Here is a 25,681-nt window from a genome sequence, read left to right on the forward strand (position 1 = left end):
AAGATAACCCTTTCTCGCAAAAGCTTGCAATCAGCTGAGAGAGATGGACAGTAACAGCTTCAGTACGGTGTAATCAACGCTGAGACGCAAGAATGAAGCTCTGAATGGCGCGTGGAAGTGAAGAACTCTAAAAGCTGAGCCCCCAGCGTGGCATGCTCAGCACAGCCAGAGCGTTGAAAACCCAGCTGAATGGTCTGCGCCAGAATCAAGCCATTTTTGCACTGGCTACTGGTGGTGTCTCACGTTTCCTATTGATACAGTTAGTAACCGGCATGTGACTACTTTCAGGTTGTTGCACACGGTGGGTACATTTTATATCAGAAGCCTTAACTCTAAGCCTGAAGGCTGAGGAGCGTGTGTGTATAGACAGTAAGTCGGCCGTACTGAGCTCTCAGGGCTCCCCTCCCATGAAACACCAACTTCCTCCCGGCCAGGGATGAGCTGGGGAGACTCAGGAGAAAGCTGAGTTTCCAAGGCGTGGCATTCCAGGGCTGGCCCGCCAGGCCACCCGCAAGCACCTTCACTTCCTGCAATTCATCACTCTCTCACCTGGCTGCCTCGAATGCTGGGCATTTCAGAACCACAGAGTGAGCGGGGAAGTGACGAGAATAAAATGCCAACCCTGACACACGTCTAGTCTGGAGAATGAGCGGTCCTCTCCCCAGGACCCGCAGATAACACTTCCCCACGCCCCCCATCTCAAGGGCTCCATAACCTCTCACTCTTCACTCCCCAGACTGTTGTCGCCCACCACCTGCCCTCTACCTGCAGGTCACAAAGCTGCGGATAGGCTTGTGTCTCCTATCCAGTTCCAATAAACCAAATGAATTCAAGCTTCAATTTTTCCTCAGTCTATAAAGGGAAGCATCATCCTGTGATTTGGCTCCTTCCCTGTGTTTATGGTTGACAGAGATGTATGGATGGGTAGAGAGGGCATTTTTATTTTTATTTATTTATTTATAAGTTTTATTAAAGTTCAGCTATTACCTACAAGCTTCAGGCTCCCTTTAGAGAAACAAATATCACAATTGAAGCAGCTGGTTTCCAAGATGCCAAATTAAAATAGATGAAGAGGTAAGGAGGGGGAAAAAAAAATAAAAACATTAAGCTAAGACTTCTTCCCTCCCAAGTGCACTGTGCCCGCTACTATATTGCACACAGGAAATTGACTCCCAACATAATTAAGCCAGGGTTACTAGGCAAAAAAAAAAAAAAAAAAAAAATCCTCAAATTATTCAGCCCCCCAGAGCTATTCTTTTGCAATCATTCAAGTAACGGAGAAAAGAGCCAACTTTTTAATATAAATTTGTTATCAGCATCTACATTGTCCAAGCAATTCTCAACACTCCACATGGCCAAGAATATAGAGTCATGAGCTGAGTTGAGTTGAGAACCAGATGCAAGATTACTGCTTCTCGCCTGGCCATAGCCTTTTCTTCCAGTGGGCAATCCCATTGGATCCTGGCGTTTATGCCACCAATCCTTCAGGGTTGCTGGCCCTGCTAAGAAGGAGCTGGAGAGGACCCCGGGGCTGCAGCAGACAACATACCCACTTCAGGTCAGTTATCTTGGCGGCATCACGTACAGACAAGAAGAGAGATTTACTTTCTCTTTGCAGTCATGTACTTGGAACAGCCATAATAGCCTCCATCTCACCCCCAAAAGATCCAGAACGTGGCTCTTTTGCCTTACAGGTGAAATGCGAGCCACTGGAACAGGAGAGTACCTTTCACTAAAATCAGAGGGGGAAGAAATAACCACTCTTCAAAAGAGATGCTTACTGGATTTCAGCAATGCTGCCAAAACTTCAGTGGCTACCCTGGGGAAAGAGAAAGAAAAGTGAGAAGTCAATGTTCAATGGTCTTTTTGTCAGCCCATGGATCCCACAGCCAGCGTGCTCCTTGCTGCCACCTAACAGACCCATGATTAACCAGGTAGCAGGCTTCGTATTGATCGCCCGCTGACCAGTAGAGAGGCGTAAATGCAGAACCCGCGCTGAGTGAAGGGTCTATCTTGCAAATGGGTCTCAGAGGTCCCCTCTGCTGCTGAAAATCTTTCCCCTCCCTCTTCTTGCCTCCCACTTTCCACCAACTTCCTTGCACAGAGTGGCTCGTTTTTCTGTCCACACCAGCCAGAGCTCTTGTCAGTCTCTTAATTTGTACCTGGAAACGGGGGGGGGGGGTTGGAAGATGGGCAGGGAGGGAGGGAGGGAGTGGGACTTGGAGGCTCCGTGAATGCCGCAGTGCGGTGCAAACTTCTTGAAACACTCATGCCCCTGGGGACGCTGTGGGAAATGCACTTACACATTGGGAAGAGAGGTTGCTTCCTTAGGGCAGAAAACGGTTATGTCAAGATTTTCCTTCCAAATTCATCAATTTCCTCCGTGCAGGAATTGCACAATCTTTGCAGTGAAAGGAGGCATATGGGAATGAAAATTATGTTTTGGCCTATGTGTTAGTGACCTTTTAATCTGTTCCCTGAGTCTGGGAAGGTTGCACAAATACAGGGCAGAGGTAAACTTCACTGGTGTTGAGAGCACTACAGTATGAGTCTGGGAAGGAGAGTCATGTTTGCTTTTCTAAATGGCCACAGTAGCGTATCTTTAAGGTGTATGAAGCAGTGAGTGATCTGTTCCCACCACCTCTCTGAGGGCTGAGGAACCAGACCAAAGAGGCTGGATCGATCACCCTTCTGAGATTATATATAGACAGTGAGCAGAGTTGAGACCCCAGATCCAGGAATCTTGCTTCCTCCCACATCTCTGCTTCCTCTCCATCTGTTGTTTTCTAGAATTTCTCTCTTGCTGGCCCTGCCCTGGCCTCTGCCTGGTCAATGAAAGATGGTTCTCTTTATAACATATTAGCTAATATTGAGCGACAGAGCCAGCAGTAAAAGGAAAATAAATGACTGAATAAACATAAAGTCAAATACAATAGAAATGCAGCACTTGAGACATCATGGCTTCCAATAACCTGCAAGGGAGTCCTGCCACAGCAGAGGCCCGAAATCCACAGGCCCCAGTGCAAACCCGCCACTGGATGACACCCCAGCTCAGCAGGACCGAAACACCCACAGGGCAGTCAGAAAGACAGTGAGGCTAGCTTGCACGATGGGCTACTTCATTCATCCTTCAGAACCATTTTCCTTTTGGCTAATCAACTTTCAGCTTCTAACCCTGCTCTTTCGTAACCCCACAGAGTTTTGGCAACAGTGGGTTTGAGAAGGAGCACGTTGAAGGTGTTGCTGGAAATCCAAGGTAATGTGGAAAATCTAGGAGCCACAGTACACAGGGCTCGTCTTGGGCTGGGGCAAAAAGAAAATCAGTATTTGGGGGAAAAGCAGAGTAGCTAAATTAATTTCATCAGAAGGGGTTAGCAGAGAAGAATGAAACCTTGGAAACAGGAAAAGAATGAGGATGTTCCAACAAGCCAGTCCTAGCTGGTGGGCCAGGTCTGTAGAGGCAACAGCCTTGCGTTTCTGATTTGCATGGCTATTTTGTTTTGGGGAGTTCCCAGATGAGATAATGGTCCACGAGGTGAGAGTTTTATGAGAGACCAACTAGTGGTGGGGAGGGACAGGCAGCAGGCAGACTGGTTAAGGAGAATGAAAAGTAATAAATGCTCCAACCAAAAGAGTGGCCCGGGAAAAGAAGGGGTGGGTTACAGGGAAGTGTAGAGCCTTGCTACTCAAAGTGCACCAGCAGCCTCTCATTTCCTGAGAGCTAAATAGAAGTGCGTCCCCATCCCCATCCCTGACCTGCTGAATCAGAATCTCTACCAGGCAATTCATATGTGCAGTAAAGTCGGGGGGACAATTGGTTTAGAAGACGGCATCGTTATGGCTTTGGTTCTCTGTGCAGGCTGAAAGGGAGATTCAAGGGGACTCCCAGATCTTAATTCTCTAGAAAAATACCTAATAACATGGAAATACAACAAATCAATATGAATCCGAACAGTGACATTATATGGCAGGAAACACATGGTAAGTAAGTGTCACATTAGTCAAAGAATTGAGGCAGGTTCCTGAGATATCAGAAAAGATTTATTTCTTTATAGGTCATAAATGGAGGATCAATGCGCAGTGCAGCTAAGGGCATACTTAGGTCAACGATGGAGATAAGATTTGAAGCCACAGTCCAGTATTCTAAAGAGTTCAGACTCAATTCTGTAGGTAATGAGAAACCATTTTTTTTTAATCAAGGTGATATGGTGTAAAAAATGGAAAAGTGAGAGGGAGGTTATGAGCAAAGAATTAACAAGATTTGATGAAAGGTTAGTTATAGAGGGCAAACGAAAGGGAAGAGTCAGCAATGGGCTGAAATATTTAGGCTGGGTAAAAGGGGGAATATAAGAAAACTTAAGGGGAGAAGTTTAGAGAAAAATAATAAATTTCAATTTGGGACATGCTGAGTTCAAGATGATGGGAACAAAGCTAGTTGAAGCTGTTCAGAATGTAGCTGGAAGCATACATAGAGAATTCTGGAGTGCATTCGGAGTTGGAAATATATGTTCATGAATTACTACAGTAGCAACGATGGTTGTAGCCATGGGAGCAGGTGATATCTGTGAGGAAATTCAACCAAGAGCAGAATAGGGGGCTGATCCGGGAAAGCATCTACACTAGAGGGAAGGAAACCCCTAAAGGAGTCAGAGGACATACAGTTGAGGATATAGACGGAGACCTGGGGGTGTTCAGCTTTGGGACTGAAAGTCACTAGGTTGTCTAGGCACAATATTTTTCAAACTGCATATTGTGATCCAATAAAGCATTGTAAAATCAACTTCATAAGTATTAACTATATTTTTTTAACCACTTCAGTACGGCGCTCACTGGCCACGAAACCTTGCCCACAGCCGGCACTCATAGTCCTCACAATAGCTTGTGCTGTGCATGGACAACAAATCCGTCTTGCTCTTGTGTGATGAGGAAAGCTTGAAAGCACTGAAAGCTTGTTTTACTTTACAGGCAGCTTTATTTGTAATGTAAATCAGAATAGGTAACATATACATATATGTTTTCATTACGTTATTTTTAAATGTTCACAATTTTATTTTGATAAATAAAAAATTAGAAAAGTCATATCACGGCTGTTGGCTAAAGTCGATGCTTGGCTGTGCGCCTTCATACCACAGCTGTCGGCTAAAGTCGCTGTGCGTGTTTATCTGTGGCTGTCGACTGTAGTCGACGCTCATACCGAAGTGGTTAATAAAACATAAGAAGCTGGAACGGAATCGAATATATCAGCATCATCTCATGTAGCAAAGGTTGGCAGTGATCCGAGAAACTTTTATTTCAAAGCACATACATACATAGGTGTGCCTATTGGGAATGTGATATATAAAAAATGCTTTCCTTTATTGAAAAAAAAAAGAGGTTGTCTAGGATGTTGCATCCACATAAGATCTGAACAAGGACAAACATCTAGAATGAACGAATTAGCACACTGAAAGCCACATGGTGCTTGGGTCGCTCGTGTGAATGTCACCACGGGCTCTTTATTTCTGGTCCATTCAGTGGACACGTGTCTGCAGCACGGGCCCATTGTCTGAGCATTGCCACGCTGTTGCTCTCCTGCTCCTGCCAAGTAGAGCTGAAAAAGAAGTAAAAGCCCACAGAACCGAGGCCACTACTCTGTCGACCAAGGGCTAAAGCTACGAAAAAGGAAAAGTGTAAGCTGCTAAAGTTTTTAAATGAATGAGAAGGAATTCAGTTACTTCCCCTCCAAGAAACCGAGCTGACTGTATTGAGTGGGTGAACTGGGGCCCCAAAGTTAGTGCCTTTGGAGCGTGGACTGCCTCTGGCTGGACTTGGGTACCTGACATCCACGGTTCCAGTATGTTATGGAAGATGACTTTCTGGGAGGGCACTGTTTCTTAAAGTTGAACCTCATGCCACCCTCCCACATTATTTGAGCTTCCCAGTGGGGCACCCGTGTGGAATAGAAAATAGAAGTGCCAACATGTCTTCCATCTGACTTCCCCTGTGTTTACATCAACGAAAGAGTCATTGTAGAAATTTTTGCAGGACATCCTGCTCCAAGAGAATTACAACAACAGCTAAAGGCACAGTTGAATGGCCCTCATCCTACTGTTTTCACATTGTAGGATGACTCTGCCAAGATTCTAGAGGTCTCAGATCACTTCTACTCTCCTCCCCACAAAAAGCTTAGCTTAAACTAAGCTTAGCAAATTTGTAAATACCCTCTTGTCAGGAATTTTGCAAAAATCCACAGAGTTGCAGCAATTCAATTTACTTCTTCAACTTGAAGTACATTTTAAAAGCCATGACAAGAGCATCTTTAATAATTATCACTACTATTTAGGGAGCCCCTATAAATGCCAAGCATTGTGCTAAGTATCTATATACATCATTATATATCACATTTGATCTTCACAAGAATATTAAAGGGTGATATTATTAGTCCTGTTTTACAAGCAGCAACAAAGAAATTTACAAAGGTAAATAACCTGCCTAAGAGACAGCAGCACTGAGATCCAAGCCTACCTCTGTCTGACTCTAAGTGTGGTGCTTTTAATTTCCTTTCTCTATTTTTAACATAATTGTAGAAGGAATCTAAAATACCTCTCGGTGTAATTTCTTTATCTTTCAAATAAGGACTTCAAGCAGTTAGGTGACCGTACATGGTCATAGGATTAATACATCACAGAAAATAATTCTAGGTATATTAGAAAATATAGTTAAGAAAAAAAAAAAACAGTGGAACAAATTAAAATCATCCAAATATCTCTCACTTAACTACTGCTATAGTCCCAGAACTAATCCATCCATATCCACTCTAAGTCCTCTTCAAACCATTCTTCAGGCTGAAACTAGAGGGATCTTCTCAAAAGAACATCTGATTAGGACACCCTGACCTTGCCACCCCCACACCCACTTTTGCTGTTGGATAAAAATACAAATCTGGAACGTGGACCAGGAGGCCCTACCAAGTCTGGTGGCTGCCCCCCTCTCCAGCATCCTCTTACACCGCTCTCTCTTACCCTCTGTACTTCTGCCCCCAGCCTTTTCCCAAGCCCTAGAACATGTACCCAGCACTTGTCCTTTGTCCTTGCTAATGCTATAGCCTAAAATGCTCTGGACCCCTCACCTCCTTACCTGTAGTCCATACCTCATCCTCTCCATCATCCTAACTTAGGAAAGACTCCCTTGACCCCCCAGTCCTTTGTTAGGCACATTGATCCTTTTCTCCCCTCTTCTCATTGCACAATGCAGTTTGTAATTATTCACTCAGTTGTGTGCTTATTTTATTAATGTCTGTCTTCTTTACAAGCTCCAGAAAACTGGAAACATGTTTTGGTTTGCATTACTTTATCCCTACCACTTGATAGTGTTTAAACACAGAGCACCATCACAAATATTTGCTGAACTTCTTGCAAAAGATAGGCACTGATATAAGAGCTTTATATATGTTATTCATTCATTCAACAAATATTTACTTGAACTACGTACCAGGATGAATTGATTAACCAAAGATCCTTGCACTCAAAGACTGTTCTCAATATTCTTGAGTATAGGTGAAGGAAATAGTTAATAGATAATAGCATTTTTAAAGTACAGTAAAGTGACATTTAAAATGTGATCATGCTGTGAAAAAAAGAGAAAAAAAAGACCATGGTGAAGAGATCAGCTGTATAGGGATTGGTGGCAAGTTCTAAAAGGTTGGCTGGAGCAGGCTTCATCTGAAAGAGAATGAGAGGAAGGGGAGGAGGATGCCATGCAGATGTCACGAGGAGGCATGTCCTGAGCTGAAGGCACAGCCAGGGCAGACACTCTAAGGTGACAATAAGCTGATCTGTTCAAGGAACAGCAAGTTGGACAGGCTTGCTGGAGCCAAGAGGGGGCAGGAGAAGAGCAGAAACTGAGCTGAACGGTAGCAGGGGACCACTCATGCAGTGGCTGGTAGGCACCATAAGGGCTTTGGCTTTACTCTAAGAGGAGGATTCACTGCAGGATTTTGAGCAATGATCTAGCATGTTTTAGGAGATTTCTCTGGCTACTCCACTTAAAAAAAAAAAAAGACTCTGGGAAGACAAGAGTAGAAGCCAGAGACCAGCAGAAAGCCATGTGGTCTTCACACACAGCGTCAAGTAAAAAGCATTATAGACAAGACAAGGACCAAGCAGGATTTAGACCAGGAATGCAGGGCTGGTTTGACCTCCGAAATTCAATCAATGTAGTCATTTACCATAATAATAGGATAAATGATTAACAAAACACATGATCATTTATAAATAGACACAGAAAATGCATTTCATAAAATCCGTCACACTTGCATTATAAAATCATTCAACAAGCTGGAATAAAAGGGAACTTCCTCAACCTGATTAAGGGGCCTACAAAAATGCCATAGTTAATGTGATGCTTAATAAGGAAAGACTGAATGCTTTTCCCCTAAGACCAAGAACAAGATAGAGACATATTCTGCCACCTCTGTTCAACATTGCATCGAAGGTTTTGGCCAGGGCCTTTAGGAATGAATGAATGTCTGATTGAAAAAATAAATGACATGCAGATTGGAAAAGAAGAAGTAAAACTATTTGTATTTGCAGATAGCATAATCTTGGATACAGAAAATCTTAAAGAATCCACTAAATACTATCAAAACTAATAAATGAGTTTTGCAATGTGGCAATGATAAAAGATCAATATGCAAAAATCAATTATATTCCTTTACGTTCACAATGAATAATTCAAAAGTGAGTTTTTTTTAAAATCCCACTTTCCATAATAGCAAATACAATACAATTAATTCCTGGTAATAAATGTAACAAAAGACAACCAAGGCTTTTACGCTGAAAACTAAAGAACACTGTCAGAAAAATATTTTAAAAGACATAAATAAACAGAAATCACCCAATGTCATCTCTCATCTAACTACTGCAATAGCCCCAGAACTAATGCAACCCTATCCATTCTAGGCCCCCTCAAACTGTTCTCCAGGATGTAATTAGAGTGATCTTCTCAACATAACATGGATATGTTTTGAATTTAGAGCAAACAGGTTTTCTTGACAGATTGCTATGAAAAGTAACATTAGCTCAGTTACTTCTCATGACAATCTGCATTTTACAGATGAAGAGACTAAGAAAAGTAAGTTAACCTGCCTGAAGTAGCCACGTTAGTAAGCGGCAGAGCAGGAATTGGTCTCACCTGTGTCTGACCCCAATGTCAGGTACTTAACCCCTGCTGTCCAGCATGACATTGAACACTGGGGCCAGTGAGCTTCTTTAGGGAGATTTCAGAAAGAAGGAGGAAGGTGGCTCTGGAATTTAACCCTAGAGCCACACTAGGCAGTGTGATGTAGGGGCAGAAAACAGAAAGAGGAAAATAAGGAGTTAGCCAAATAACAGGTGGATAAAGTAGGAGGACCTTTGCAAGAAATTGGACATGTTGCCTACAGAGCACAGATGCCCAGAAAACCATCTGTACAGTCCCGGCCTCCTGCCTGGCTTGAGAGAGAATAGCAAGATGGATAAAATCTCTCTCTCCTCTCTCTCTCTCTCTCTATCTCTCTCTCTCTCTCTCTCTCTCTCTCTCTCTCACACACACACACACACACACACACACAGACAGCTGGATTACTGATGAAAATTGATAGCACGTAGATTTGTTAATCATCATTTTCAAGGAAGAAAGGACAACACAAAAATGGAAACTGAGATGGCTCCTGCATGGTGAAAGGAAAGAAAAACCATGAACATATGGTGCAAAGGTTGAACCAGATCCTGTGCCCAGCATGGATCTTGTCCATTTTTCTCTGGAAAAAAAAAAATAAAAAGAACTCCTGCCCCCAACTCTATCCAGACACTGTCAAAGGCAGATATGGGAGCCATCATCAATCATGGGAAATTTTTATAAGAGAAATTGAAACCCAGACTTCAGACTGGCTTGGTCAGTAACTCCCAGCAGGGAGTGTGACAGAGGGTGGCTGCTGCCTGGGACAGGAACCAGGAGCACAGCCTTGCAATGGAGACTGGGAGGACCCTACCCGCCTGGCTTGTCATGAACAGAGACCGTGCCAAGGAGAATGATTGTGAGGTACTTCCAGATCCACAGGCAACAGCAACAGGACAAGGACTCAGCCAGAAGCTTCTGCAAACCCTCGACACCAGGAAGGAAAAAGCTAATGTCTGGGGGGAAGGAGCAGACCAGGATTGCAATAAGCTCAAACAAACAGGAGAGTCTCTTTCTACCTAGAGGTCTGACTCTCAAGTTAGCACTTAAGAAAAAAATCACCCTTGAACTTCCATAAATTATTTCTAAAGTACAATGTACATGGATGAGATACTATAACCTATACTGTAATATGTATATATGAAGATATAATGAGTAAAGTACATAATTAAGCATATATATGCAAAATAGAGTTTTACGGAATGTCTTCTAGATGACTATAATAGTAGAATAGTTGCTATACCACATTTTCAGTTGAATGTTTCTAAGTAAAATGTATGTATGCTACAATCCACTCTTGAAAGATCTGGAAGCATAAAAGGAAAGATGTGATATCCTATCTCAATGCACAGCACACTGCAGGTACCCAAAAGACATTCTCTGACTCAATGAATGAATAAAAATGTATCTGATTTTGCTCCAGCTAAAGGGCACAGCAAAGACAAGCCTGATCATTATTTGATCTGTTTGACTGTGGCGTAACAGGGCCCCATGCAAGGTACTAAGGCTTAGCACCTTCCAGCACTAGTGCAGCCAGAACTTCAAAAGGTTGTCATTCACACAAAGACAAATATTGCATGATTCCTTCCACTTATGAGCTACCTACAATATGCAGTTGCATAGAGATAGAAAGTAGCTTAGAGGTTACCAGGGGCTGTGGAGAAGGGAAATGGGGAGTTATTGCTTAATGATTGCAGAGTTTGCTTTGGGGTAGTGAAAAACGTTTGAAAATAGATAGTGATGATGGTTCCACAACATTGTAAATGTGATTAATGTCACTAAATTGTTCACTTAAAAAGGATTAAAATGGCTAACATTATGTTATGTACATTTTACCACAATCAAAAACAGTGCCAAAAAATGTTGTCATTGGATCTGATGAATAATTAGTCATCCCTCTTCAAAAAAAAAAAAATGCTTAGATCTCTAGAAAAGGGTAAAAAGTGTGACAAAGACCTACAAAGTGCTTTCTTCCTTGGCAGGACATAAAATAATAACAGAAAATTTCACCACCAATTGCTGAGGCCAGTGATTCTCAAACTTGAGCATGCATTTTGCACTGGAACCCCTGGAAGAGTTCCGGGTCCTCACCCAGGGTTTCTAGATCAGGAGATCCAGGGTGGGGCCTGAGAAGTTGTACTTCTAACAACTTCCAAGGTGGTGCTGATGCTGCTGGTCTAAGAGTCACACTTGCAAAACACTGAGCCAGGCAGTGGGTGCTCAGCAGCCTTGGCCAAGGGACTTTCTGAGTAAGAAGCGAGGGGGCGCCCCTAAGCCAGTTCTCTTTCGGTTCAAATGGTCAAGATCCTCAATGATGCCCTCAGTAGTTCCGCGATTGCTGGAACTCCAAGCAAAGATTTCATAAACATCCCTCATTAACTAAAATTAAGGTGTATTACCTAAAAAGAGCCCCCTTGAGTTTTGGGGGACCCTTTCCAAACTGGAGTCTGAGGTTCCAAACAGCTGGAACAATTACTCATTTTTGTCGATCTCAAAGCCTTACAGTGATTTGGTGCTTGTTCCTTGATTGACAAGATTTATGCCTATGATTCCCAGCAAACTTGGAGTGTGTAGCTCTTTCAGAAATCAGGATCTTCATTAAAATTCAGATGAGAGGAGAGACTTGAGGAAAAAAATGCCAATCCCACTTCTTTAAAAGATGGGACTTATTACCAATAAAGCCCAATATTGGCGATAATCTCTAGGGAAACTCCTGACACATTAATCTACCTGAAATTCCCATCAATACACTGTGGTCTTGCATTTCTCCAAGAGTTTGAAAAGGAAGTTCTCTCATTCTCTAGAAAGGCTTTCCTTTGTCTTTTTCCATCTGGCAAATTTCTTATCTCTCACTCACTCACCTTACAACATGCATCTCAAATTCCTGCTCCCCCCCCCCCCATTATCTAAGTTCCAGGCTCCATAATGTTCTCATTCCTCTGAGTTCTCATGACACTTTCTAATTTCCTTTATTATAGTATTTTTACAGTAACACAGAAATTATTTGTTTATGTATCTGATTGCACATTAGGCTGGAAACTCTTTGAAGATGGCAACTAAATTGTAACCTTTAAAGTCTGAGCACTTATGGTAGTACCTGCTACATATTAATTTTTAAATAAATGTTTGGTGGACAAATAAATTAATAAATGAATAGCTTGCAACAGTCTTCTGCTAAACTTAAATATACCTCAATAGTAACTCCATACTACCTCTAGAAATCACATAGAATAAGTGTTGCAAGAAAGAGCCTTTATTTTTTAAGGAAAAAAAAGAAAGGTCCAGGAGAAAACCCTTAAAACTCGACAATAAGAAAACAAACAACTTTATTAAAAATGAGCCAAAGACCCTAAGAGACACCTTATCAAGAAGACATACAGATGACAAGCATATGGAAAGATGCTCTACATCATATGTTATCAGGGAAATGCAAATTAAAACAATAATAAGACACCAATACATACCTATTAGAATAATCAAAATCTAGAACATCGCCAACACCAAATGGTGGTGAGGATGTGGAGCAACAGGAACTCTCATTTATTGCCGGGGCAAGTGCAAAATGGGACCGGGGCAAGTGCAAAATGGGAATGACCACTTTGGAAGACGGTTTGACAGTTTCTTACAAAGTTAAACAAACTCTTATCATACAATCCAGCAATTGTGCTCCTTGGCATTTACCCAAATAAGTTGGAAACTTATGTGTACAAAAAATATCTGCACACAGATGTTTATAGCAGATTTATTCGTAATTGCAAGAACTTGGAAGCAACTAAGATTTCCTTCAGGTGGTGAATGGATAAATAAACTTTGGCACATCCAGACAATGGAAGATTATTCATCACTAAAAGGAAATGAGCTATCATGTCATGAAAAGACAGGGATAGCATATTGCTAAGTGAAAACAGACAATCTAAAAAGGCTGCATACCATATTATTCCAACTATGTGACATTTTGGAAAAGGCAAATCTATGGAGACAGTAGAAATACCAGTGGTTGTCAGGGGTTGAAGGAAGGGAGGGATGAACAGGTGGAGCACAGAGGATTTGGGGGGTAGTGAAACTATTCTGTATGATACTATAATAGTTTAAATCCACCATTATAGTATCATGTCATGGTAAATTTGCCCAAACCCATGGATTGTACAACACCAAGGGTGACCCTAACATGAACTATAGACTTTGGGTGATAATGAAGTGTTGATGTAGCTTATTAATGGTAACAAATGTGCCACTCTTGTGGGGGATGTTGATAATGCGGGTGGGAAAATTGGGAAATCTAAGTATCTTCTGTTCAGTTTTGTTGTGAGCTTAAAATTGTTCTAAAAGTAAAGTCTGTTAAAATAATAATAATAATGCAAATGAAAGAATAGCAAGAGTGAGTTGGGGTGGTGTGAGGAAGGCAAGGGGTCAACGAAGGTTCTGAGCTGGTAGGAGAAGCGGGTGCTGGGCAGGTTGCTTGGCTCCCCTGGGAAGTGGTGCAAAGAATGAGGATTCCTCTAAGTGGGTCAACAAACTCAGAGCTCTTCCTAGTGAAGCTTTCAGAGCCACAAGAAGAGTCCACCTGCTTTTTCTCAGGCTCCCTATAGAGATCTTGGCCATGGTCCCAGACTCATCATCCACCTCATCTCTCAGTCTTCATCCAGTAGTGCCATGAAAAGGCTAATGGCTTGCCGAGGGTGCGAGATGAAGAAATGTTTCTTCTATTTTTACAGTTTTGTTGCTTTTGCATTTTGAATTATTGAGTCATCACATCTATTGGATCCTAAGCCAGCCTTTGCATAAATGAAGAATGAATGCATGATTGGGTAGCATGAGAGACAGGGGCTTCTCAGTCAAAGTAAACCAATAACATGAATTCGTTTCCATTCCTCCCAAACTCCATTAATTTCAGAATGGAAATACAAAAACGAGTAACCCAATTACAGTGGAGGTAGTGGGAGGAGGGAGTCATCAGCTAACTCCTCAACACAGTTTTGGAAGACAAGAAATAGAGGAAGTCCATTGACAGGTTAAACAGAAGTAAAGGAAGCCAGAAGTAAAGGAAGTCTGGAAACACCTGTGCTGGGGCAGCAAAAATGCAGAAGCCCAGGTAAGGGTCAATCAGTCTATCAACCAGAAACCCAGAATGTCCGTGGGCCAAAATTCTACCCAGCCATCTGCCCCTCATCTGCAGCACCACAGTTTCTTATACTTGAGAAATACACAAATACCTTTAAAGAAACACGGTATTCAGGTAGTCAGAAACAGCGACCTAAGAAACCAGCCTTATGAAAATATTTTCAGCTAGAAGTTATCAGTGAAAAGTCATGTTATGTATCTTTTGGTAAGATAGCACATTTGTGACTCTCTTTAAAGTACAGTGCAACATTTTTTAAATTGTTATCAAGTTCTCAGACTCTTGAGAATATGTTGATGCTAGAGTGACAAAAACAAATCTATGCCATGAAGCATTTCCTGCCATTCACGTTGAGATGTGAGCTCCCCACTTTTGAATTCCCCTAGGACTCTCAGAAACGTCTATGGTGGCTATTGAGTAGTCATGCGTGCACTTGCCTCAGCCTCCTTATGCAATGGCGAGCTTCTGCAGGGCGGGGATATACCCTGATAACCCTTGCAGCACTTAGCACCAAGCCTTTGTATATGATAAACCTCTACAAATCTTATCTGATCCATATCAAAATTTTCCACAATTTCCAGGTGTGTAGGGTGGAGGGCCATTTTTCCAGTATGGCATGCCAGCTCTTTATTTAGATTCTCCAAAACAGGGTAGGAAATAAGAATATTGAAACTTTGCTACTTTAAGGGTTATAAAATGTTACCCCAACATAATAAAATGCTCTGCCCTGTTTTGGCAGTGGATTGGAAGTCAGTGGAATCCACTGGGTATTTGCAATGTGCCAGGTGCTATGCCAAGTTCCTTACTTACTCATTTCGATTTTCTTACAACAGATATGAGGTTGTTCTCATTTTACTACGAAGAAACTGACACTTGGAGGAGATTAACTAAGTTTTTCAGTGCGGGTCTTCTGAGTCCAAACCCAGGTCTTCCAATTCCAAGTATAGGGCTATTTCTACAGCACAATGACTTTCTTACAAGAAATTAAGAAAGGAAAAAAATAGGAAAAAAGGGAGAGGAGAGAAAATAGGATCATACAACAGGGTTCCTTTCTCCTGTGCCTAACGAAGGGTTTAGTCTTTGCCGAACTTTCTTAATTGGGTTAAAGTGATGGGCTCAAATTGGCCTTCTTTGTCTGCCAGCACCTCCCCCTGCATGTGCCCAGACCTGCCTGTCCTTGTGTGCATTGCCTATAAAGGCCCTTAGAAAAAAAAGGAACTTCTATCCCCTTTGAATCCACTGAAGTTGCTGATATAACAGGTTCAAAGTTACTGAAGCTCCACATCACTGAGTTTTAGCAATGAAAGGGATGTCCTTGGTTCCCAAAGGGGGCCTGAGAGTTGGACACATTCTCAATTTTCAGATAGGAATCTTGATACTGTGAACTAAAAATAAAATCCTAAGCCCCCTGCTAACTGAATGGACCCCTTTCAGCCAAGGAGAGCCCAGAAACACCTTAAAATTCAGTTCCCAGCTATGGCGGGATGGGAGAGATAAAGCACAATTACATGCACATGATTTCCCTTCGTAAATATTCATGACTCCTATAGCTTGTTGAATATGTATATCCGACTACCCCGCTCAGTGTAAAATCTTATTCTTTTTGTCTGTCCTTTGAAGCCCATGTGCCTGGCTTCTGGCCAGGGCTCTGCTTCCCAGCCTGTTGGAATGGCGGTCCCATAGGCTGCTACCCTTTATGAGAAAGTTCTCCTTTTTCCAAAGTATAAACCTCGTTCATTTTTTTTTTAAGTTAACAATACTCTCTAATGTTGCACCATTCCAATGTTCTTCCCTCTCCTCCCTCCAGCCACCAGGTTTCTTAGGTGGTACCCATTACACACCAGGGGGGTAGAAGCGAATCCGAGCTGCCGTCACCCAATCTCTGGACACAGCTTTCTCAGTGAACACAGCAGGGACTGCCTGCGTGTCAGAAGGGAAAGGATCTGTCAACCCCATGAGTCACAATGTCATGTGATAACATCACCTCTGTGCACTGTAAGATTCCTAAAAGGCATTTTCCATTTAAGGCAGCTCCTACTTTTCTGTCCAATGTCTCAGACATGGCTGTAGGACACTGTACATGCTTGTTAGTTATATCCAGATTAAAAGACCAGAATGATGGCTGTCAAATGACATCCTTAATCCACATCCTACCCAAGCCTGCCTTCCTGGATTGTTCCTGGAGAACAGTTGTTCCAGGTTGTTCCTGGAGAATACAGGAAACTTCTTTCTCTACATGAGGGTGCAGAGACAGAGAAGAGGGGAGAGGATTCAAAATATGTCATAATATCCTACACAGAATTCCCAGTTATCTTTTCTGGGTCTTGACTCACCCATAGACAAGCCTACAGTAGGTCTGGGATATGATAGCTTGGACTATTCCTGTATATTTTTAAATGTAAATTAACCAAGCAGTGTATGATGGTAAAAATAGATATAAATTTTTATGTTACATAAGCATTTATGCATGTTATATCATTGAATATATACTTTAATAAACTTATGGTTGTTACTATTAGTGCAATTATACTTATTATACTATTATTATATGCCTTGCACTTTTAATATGTGAAAGTGGACGAGAGCTTGAAGAAATTGACTATTTATTTTTCCAATTTAAAGAATCCATAATTCTTTGAGGCAACACCATCATGGGAGCAAATGAAAAAAATGGTGTCTATTACGCTAGAAAAATAATATAATGGAACTAACAAGTTCTGTTAAATAAACACTTTTTATCAATGAAAGATGGGAAATATGTGGCCTCCAATGTCCAAAATCTATGATAATTTTAAGTCACTAAAGATATCATAGACAACATAAATGAGATGCTAAACATTAAGTGGAGTGGCAAAGGATCCTTTTTCTTGTAATTTTTTGAAACCAGGGGAGGAGGTCATTAGAAAATATATAAATCTCTGATCTATCAATTTAATGATGCTAGCTCTTTTTCTTTTCCTCTACATATATGTGTTGTCCCCTAAAATAAATTCAGGCCAAAATGAGGCTTTAAAAATGAAAAAGTAAAAAAATAAATTGTTTTACTTTTTAAAAGTTAAATTGACAAATCATCTAAAATACAGCATATGGACCTTCAAACAACTCAGTCAACAAACTGAGATATGTGTATAACAATTAAGAGCACTTGAATGGAAATTGGATTTACAGAATAATCTTTCTGTTGGAAATCAATCCAATCCCCAAAGATAAACACAACAGTATCTTGGCTCTTGCAAACAAGACAGTTGTGTAAACTCCCAGGCATGTTAGAATCACCCATGTTTATTTTAGCCACCCCATTAATAAGATTAAATGGGTATAAAGATTAAATAGCTTTACTAGGGTGGGTTTTGCACATTTGCGGAGTATCTGTTGATAAATAAAATTAGATTCAAATAATATAAATTACGAGAAGTAATTTTTCTTGTAAACACTAGGCAAATTTTACAAACTTTTCTGGGGAGACTAGAACTTTTTATGTTGCCAAAATCCTGCCGGTAAATTCGTTAGTCAGATTTACTCTATTCAAGCCACGTAGCTAGGAGAGTTCATCCAAGATTAAATAAGTCAGCTGATGAGTAATGTCATAATTTTCATAACAGTACAGTTATGAAAGAACAAAGCCTTGGGTCTCCTAAAAAATGGGAGGTTAGCATTTTTGCTGCCCAGGGACCAGATGACGACTAACGAGTGCATGGCTGCTAATTAGTATCCTATGTTAACACGTCTTTTGAGAACTATCAACCAACTATATTCTGCCATAGCCAAATAGCCAAATGTCTTGAGAACCTAAATTCTTCTTTTAAGGCAACAGACACAGAAAACCTGTAGTTCTAGATCAGCAGGTTCAAAGGTGTGTTCTGCTGAATACAAAACCAGAAGACATTCCATGTTCAGGTAAGTGTAGAAACCACTTCACACAAGTTCTCTCATACTGAAAGGATTCAAGAAATTATAATACATCTGCGCATTTTATCTATGCAACTTTTATAAAGAATGAAGTAGGGCTATATGTTTTGTTGAACAGAAGTAAACAACTTGTATCACAATAAATAAAATATCAATGTTAAAAAGTAAAACGCAAACAAAAAAGTATGGGTATGTATAATGATAAATGTATACACATATACAAATATGTGCATGCATTTAGTATGTATTAAAAAGACCAGAAAGGTACACCACAAATTGTTTTGAGCAGCAATCTCCAGGGCTAGAATTGGCATAAAGGTGGAACAATTTCATCTTTTTTTTTAATTATTTTTTTATTTCAGCATATTATGGGTGTACAAATGTTAAGGTTATGTATATTGTCCATGCCAATTTCATCTCTTTTTATAGAAACTTCTATATTATTTTATTGTCTTATCACATTGATGTAGGTATTAGTATGCTCTGGTAACCATAATAAAATTTCAAGACTGCATGGATTAAGCAATAAAAATTTATTTTCTCACAGTTCTGGAGGCCAGAAGTCCCAGCCCCGGGTCTGGTGGGGTTAGTTTCTGTTGAGGGCCCCCTCCCTGGTTGGCAGATGCCACCTTCTCGCTATGTTCTCACATGGCCTTCCCTCAGTGCACACATACAGAAAGGCCACCAGTCCTGTGTGATTAAGATCTCATCCTCATGACCTCATTTCAGCTTAATTACCTCCTAAAGACCTTATCTCCTAATACAATCACATTTAGGATTAGAGTATCAACATAAGCATTTTAGGTGGACACGATTCTGCCCCTGCCTCCCAAAATTCCTGTCCTTCTCTCATGCAAAATACATCCGTAAAGCCTTAACTCATTTTATCATCAGCACTAAAATCTAAAGTCCAAAGTCTCATCTAAATATTGTCTAAATCAGGTATGGCTGAGACTGGGAATACAATTCATTCTGAGGCAAAAATTCCTCTCCAACCATGAATCCATGAGGCCGGACAACTTATGTGCTTACAAAACACAGTGGTAGGACAGGCATAAGACAGACGTTCCCATTCCAAAAGGGAGAAATCAGAAAGAAGAAAAGGGTGACAAGTCCCAAGCATGTCCCAAACCTAGCAAGGGAAATTCCATTAGATATTAAGGCTCGATGCTCTGCCTCCCCTATGGCTCTGCCAGGTAGAGGTCCGGCCCCCAAGGCTCAGAAGGAGGTGGCCTGGCCTGTTGAAATCAGGGCAATGACTTCATGACTGTGTGCTTTGAACCTAAACCTAGGTGCTTTGAACCTAAAGTGGAGGCAGCCTTGCCCCCAGGCCAGTGTACCCTCAGACTGTGGGGTGAGCAGCAGTCCTGATAATCTCTGAATCGTCTTTTAGGTCATTCTTCACTTTCATTAAAAAATAGCTAATATTTTCAGCCAAATAGCCCTGCTGTTCTGTCTTGTTCTTTCCTCTATCTGAGGGTGGGGGGAGAGAAAGAGAGAGAGCTCTTCCTTTTCTTCTAAGACCACCCAGTCTTAGAGGATCAGGATCCTCTCCTTGTGATTTCATTTAGCCTTAATTACCTCCTAATGACCCTATTTCCAACTAACACTGGGGGATATAGGGCTTCCACATGTGTATTTTGGAGGAACCAACTCAGTCCATAGCAATGTGTTTCTTTAGCAAGCATTGTGATCAGCGGGCCCAGCACTTAATTCCACGTAACTCCTTCTAAACAGAAACTCGATTTTGTGCTGGTATCTACCCATTCCGTGTGTATCCAGGTGCTTAAAGGAGAGCTCATCCATTCTCCTTGCTATTGATCAATTTAGGGATAAGGCTAATGCCCAATTCTGGCCAAAGATGTGTGAGAAATGGTCTATTGAGGGATTCTGGGACAGATATCTTCTCACCTAAGAAGGAGCTCTGGGAACAAGTGGTCACTCCTCTTCTTAAGCACACTGCCATGCTAGAGCTGGGACCTAGACCTGCTGCAGCCATCCTGCCACCAATCTGAGGATGAAGTCAATGCGGCATGTGGCAGAGACAAAGGTGGTAAAAGCCTGGACCCTTGAAGCCATCCTGGAGCCACTGGATCATCAACCCTGAAGTCCATCCTACATCTGCGCCCAGTTACATGAGACAATAAGGTCTCTTGGTGCTCAAATCATTTAGGTCAGGTCAGAGTGTGAGCTATGTACAGCCAAAGTCATCATAAAGGTACAATTTCTCAGAAATATTTAAAATAAATCTTTTTAAAGACTTTTTAAAATCACTCTTTTAAAAATTTGCAACATAGGTGGTGTGAGGTAGCTCATAGCTGTAATTCTAGCACTCTGGGAAGCTGAGGCAGGAGGATTGCTTGACGTCAGGTGTTCGAGACCAGCCTGAACAAGAGAGAGACCCTGTCTCTACAAAAAATAGAAAAAATTAGCTGGGCTTGGTGGTGCACACCTGTAGTCCCAGCTACTTGGGAGGCTGAGGCAGGAGGATCGCTTGAGCCCAGGAGTTTGAGCTAGTTTGCTGTGAGCTAGGCTGACACTATGACACTCTAGCCTGGGGAACAGAGAGAGAGACTCTCTGTCAAAAAAAATTGCAGCATATATTAGTGTGTTAAAAAATCTAAGACATCCTATGGTTTGAAAAACACCTTATGGTATTTGAACGAGAGCTCCTCCAATTTATTTGATCAGAGAATCCTTTTATTTTCTCTTCAATGAGTCTTACTATCCTTAACAAGAGGTGACAGTTGCCAAAAGACACCCCCAGAGCATAACTGGGATAGACTTAGAAATATGGGCACATGGCTGAACCAGAGTTGAAGGAAAAACAGCAAAAATTCCCTAAGGGAGGAAATGTGTGATGGACTTTTGAAATCTTGAATAGCCACTATCGACTGTTTTGGCTATGCCATCATATGGTTTAATCACCATCACAATCACCTGTTGTTGCCCCAAGTCTTCAGTGAAACTTAGCAGGTGGACGTTTATTGGTGGACACTGAGAGTGAAGGGGTACTGGACGTCCCATCAGATTTGGGGTCAAATTTCACGTTATTCTGAAGACCTGGGATCCCAGCAAGACAGGTGATTTGCAGGCTTTCAAGAAGGTGTAACACATATACAATTTTTGAAAATTTTCTAGCCATTATTTAGGTAGAGAATTACATGTGGGCATTTTTCATTTCCCCAGTGTGATAAACTAAACAATGTTAAATGGTATTAAGTGCAAATAAAAACTACCAAACTCTATGAAAAATACACACTACCCCATGATGTCACCTTCAGAGCAGTCACAGGGAAGGGCACACTTGTACCTGTGTGTCTGAGTTGGTCCAGGATGACCACAAGCAAATTCAACCAACAAGAGCTCCAAACACCCTACACACATCCCCTTCACATAGCTACCCTTCAACTAGCAGTTGTTACCACTGCGATTTTACAAGTATTTGTGGGATGTTATGATTAACATCTGTCTTTGCTATTAATCTATAAAACCCATAAGAACAGAGACCATATCTATTTCTACATACCCACATGGTACTCAGCCTATAGTAAGCTCTCAGTAAATGTATAATGAAAGCATGAATACATGAGTGAATGAGGCATTTAAAAACCCTCATAGATCAATTGAAGAAGTAAATCACTCATGCTTAGTGACTGTAATAAAAGAATAAATTTATACCCATCATAAAATAGTGTCTACACGTGGAAGAGAACATGTCAAAGACAGAATATCTGTATCAGGTTCTACAGGAAGACCTAAATGACAAACTGCAGAAACATATGTCTTTCCTTGTATATGTCTTTTGCCTAAGACCTTGCTAGCTTGTTCCTTTCATGTCCAGTTTGATGGGGTTGGGACCATGATTAAATCACCGTAGCGTAAATTTTAGGGCTCTGCCACTCCCGTTGGAAAGGAGAGCTAACGGTTCCGTGCCCAAGTACTGGCCTGACTTCCCCTCAGCCTAACTCCACAACACAGGACCAGGAATTGATTCCATGATTCAAGCTCTTGTCTGCGGGGTGTCACCAAGGTTATGATAGGTTAATTAGTGACAGAAGTAGTTAGTGCTTCGGGAAGTTAGTTCTTCCAGTCCACAGGGACACAAACAGAGACAGCATGGATTTCCAGAATGCTCTACATCTAAAAATCATCATGTCAGATATCTGAAAGGATAGTACACTGAACAGTCCTCTGCATCAGACACTGAAGGCAATGCTATTAATATGATCTCGCAGGGCAAGTGGGGAGCAAAAGGGAAAAAGATTCTAAGAGATTCTGGGAGAAAAGATTCTAAGACCACAGCCATTAACGTAGACGTTGCACCCTATTAGTACCTATCACTCTTTCTTTGTGAAGCATCGACCCAGACAGCTTGACGAATGAGTGGGATGATGGAGAATACTGAGGACGATGATGAAGGGAGTGGAGTAATTGATATATGAGGAGAGAAGTTTTTGAAAAATCTAATTACGAAGCGACCCAGCCAAACGATGACTTCTTTGAGAAAGTGCAGATGTAACTTCTGGTTTGCGCTCAGAAGCAAACCCCAGAACAGGATAAGAACAAAATGAATTGTTCCAGCAGGATGTGAGTAGGAGTTAAAGGAAGAAATAAAAAATGTAAAGTCGAGAGCCAGTCTCAGGACTGAACTCCTCGCAGGAGAACGCGTTGCTCCCTGACGATTCTACTCGCACCTGGCAGTCTCGTTCCCAGACAGAGGCTTTCAAAGTGGACGCCGGTCACTCTCTGCTACACCTCTCCCTGGGCCCGATGGGCTGGCCAGAAAGGGTCTGTCATTTCCAATTAGTGTGATTGTTTAATACAAATCACTTTTGTGTTTATGAATGTTGAGTATGGTTAGAATAAACACAGAAAGTATTGCAAAATTAAAAGGTTCTGAACAGCCTTGACAATTTGGCTGAAGGAGTGACTTACACCAGGGGAAACCTTGAGAGAGTGCTTCGGATACCCATCTCCCCACACCAGTTTTCACTGCGTTAAAAAACACGATCCCTCATTCCAATGTCCAACCTCTTCTCCAAGTTGTCAAGGTTTTCCAGAGCCCTGAACGAGAGACTCACAAATCCAGTCCCCCACTCCATGCCTGCGAGCAAGCCTCAAGCACCCCAAGCTTGTCAGTAAGCAAAAGCTACTCAGAATGAAGAGATGGTTCCAACTCAAGTGGACCACAGAGTCAAGATCAGAAAAAGACACATTGTGCACCAGAGTGACGTCTTCAGTTTGCCACCTTCTAATTTCGAAAAATGGCTAAATGGGCTCTATTACAGCATTTCGATCTCCAATGAAATGAAAAATTCTTGACCCAAAAGACTACACTCTTCCTCTTCTATAAGCATCTTCTTTGGCCTTCGCTTTTGTGTCTCTACCCTAATTCCATTAGATTCATCTGGTTCTTTTCTTGCTTAAAAAAAGAATGCTTTTGGGAAGCTGAGCAGTAATAAAGAACAAATTCACCTTCCTTTCAGTAACATCTCTAAATAGAGCCAGGGAAAGTATTCCCCTCTGGGGTAAAGAGGGCCCAACACTCATCATGGTAGCTGGTATGATCATGTTTTCTAATAAATCAAGGTGATATTGTTCTTGCATTCATAATTATTTATCTTTCTAAAATATACCACATCAAATATTTTAAGATAAAAATATATTTTTAACTAAAGAGAATTGAGAAAATTAGTTGTAAAATTAAAATCTACATTCGGTATTTATTTTACCAGCTTTCAATAGAGAGAAAGTCTAATGGAATGGATGGATAATGGACAGATTGCTAAATGAGAATATTACAAATGTGTGTGTATACATGTGCTTACATATATTACCGACCATACTAGACACAGTTTTATCACCTGTGTCTGCATTTCTCACCTAATAATATTAATATATTTTCAGCATTGTCCTATGCATTGCAAATCGTTTTCCTAAAATGATTTTTAATGACTGCATAGTCTCTAATGTTATGTATATGCCATTGTTTCATCAACACTCTATCATACAATTTTAAGTTATTTCTAATCTTTTATTATTTAGAAACAATGTGGTCACAAATATCCATGCATATAAATCTCTGATGATTTCTTTAAAAAGAGTTTTAAAAGTAAAATTCCTAGATCAAAAGAATTAAACTTTTAATCCACATTGGCAACTTCAGTGTATGAACAGACCTGTTTAACCACACTCCCATCAAAACTCTCATTTTTTTGAGGAGTGACGAGCCTGCGGAACCGCAGCCATGACTGAGGCTGATGTAAATCCAAAGGCCTATCCCCTTGCTGATGCCCACCTCACCAAGAAACTGTTGGACCTCATTCAGCAGTCATGTAACTACAAGCAGCTTCGGAAAGGAGCCAATGAGGCCACCAAAACCCTCAACAGGGGCATCTCTGAGTTCATTGTGATGGCTGCAGATGCTGAGCCGCTGGAGATCATCCTGCACCTCCCACTGCTGTGTGAAGACAAGAATGTGCCCTACGTGTTTGTGCGCTCCAAGCAGGCCCTGGGACGGGCCTGTGGGGTCTCCAGGCCTGTCATTGCTTGTTCTGTCACGATCAAAGAAGGCTCACAGCTGAAGCAGCAGATCCAGTCCATTCAGCAGTCCATCGAAAGGCTCTTAGTCTAAACCTGTGGCCTCTGCCACATTCTCCCTGTTGACTCCTCCCCCTGAGATTGTGTATATCATATTGTCTGTGTTAGCATGTAGTATTTTCAGCTACTTTCTATTGTTATAAAATATTATAGTACTACAAAAAAAAAAAAAAAAAACTCTCATTTTTTTAGAATGGCCCATGTGATAGACAAAATATATGTGTGTGTATCACACATGTGTGCCTGTTTCATTATTGCTGTAGTTTCTAGATTAAACTATGTAAATTAAACTTATAAAATTTATATTTCACCATTTATATATTATTTGTTAAAAACACATCTGTAATATATTTACATAAATATTAATAAGATGTTTTATTATATATAAAATTATACATATTAAAGTTAGATGTGCTTTATTATATGTAATTATAAAACAGTTTTATGATATATTTATACATTATAACTTTATAATATTTACATTTTATTATAAATAAAATAAATTACTTCCCTAATGTTAGGTATAATGGAGGTAAGGTTTCCTAGCATTTTATAAGCTTTAAAATTAACAGAGAAGTTTACAGCAGAGACAGGCAGTGATCTTTAAAAAAAAGAGACGTTTTCTAGCCCAACAAGATTTGTGTATAAGTGAATGGAATATATTAATAAATCTAGAAAAATGATTGGTCCCACTGGAATCAGAGAAAAAGAAGAATTGCGTGAACAAACATTGAAACATTCCCTAGAAGCGCTATGCAAAGGTGAGGCCAACCTGGACCAAAGATGGGGCCTGCTCATTCCTGTGACAGGTACGTCTTAATTGCAGAGGTGGCTACCAGGTCAGGTGTTTCACAA

General features: G+C 41.0%; 1 protein-coding gene across 1 annotated transcript; it reads left to right on the forward strand.

Moving 5' to 3' along the window:
* Positions 1-24,444: 24,444 nt before the first annotated feature.
* LOC142871842 (NHP2-like protein 1) lies at positions 24,445-25,002 on the forward strand. Its single transcript, XM_076004661.1, has one exon. It carries the CDS (start codon positions 24,474-24,476, stop codon positions 24,858-24,860), a length of 387 nt encoding a protein of 128 aa, XP_075860776.1. The 5' UTR covers positions 24,445-24,473; the 3' UTR covers positions 24,861-25,002.
* Positions 25,003-25,681: the final 679 nt, after the last annotated feature.

This window comes from Microcebus murinus, chromosome 7 (assembly GCF_040939455.1).
Source record: "Microcebus murinus isolate Inina chromosome 7, M.murinus_Inina_mat1.0, whole genome shotgun sequence".
NCBI lineage: Eukaryota > Metazoa > Chordata > Mammalia > Primates > Cheirogaleidae > Microcebus > Microcebus murinus.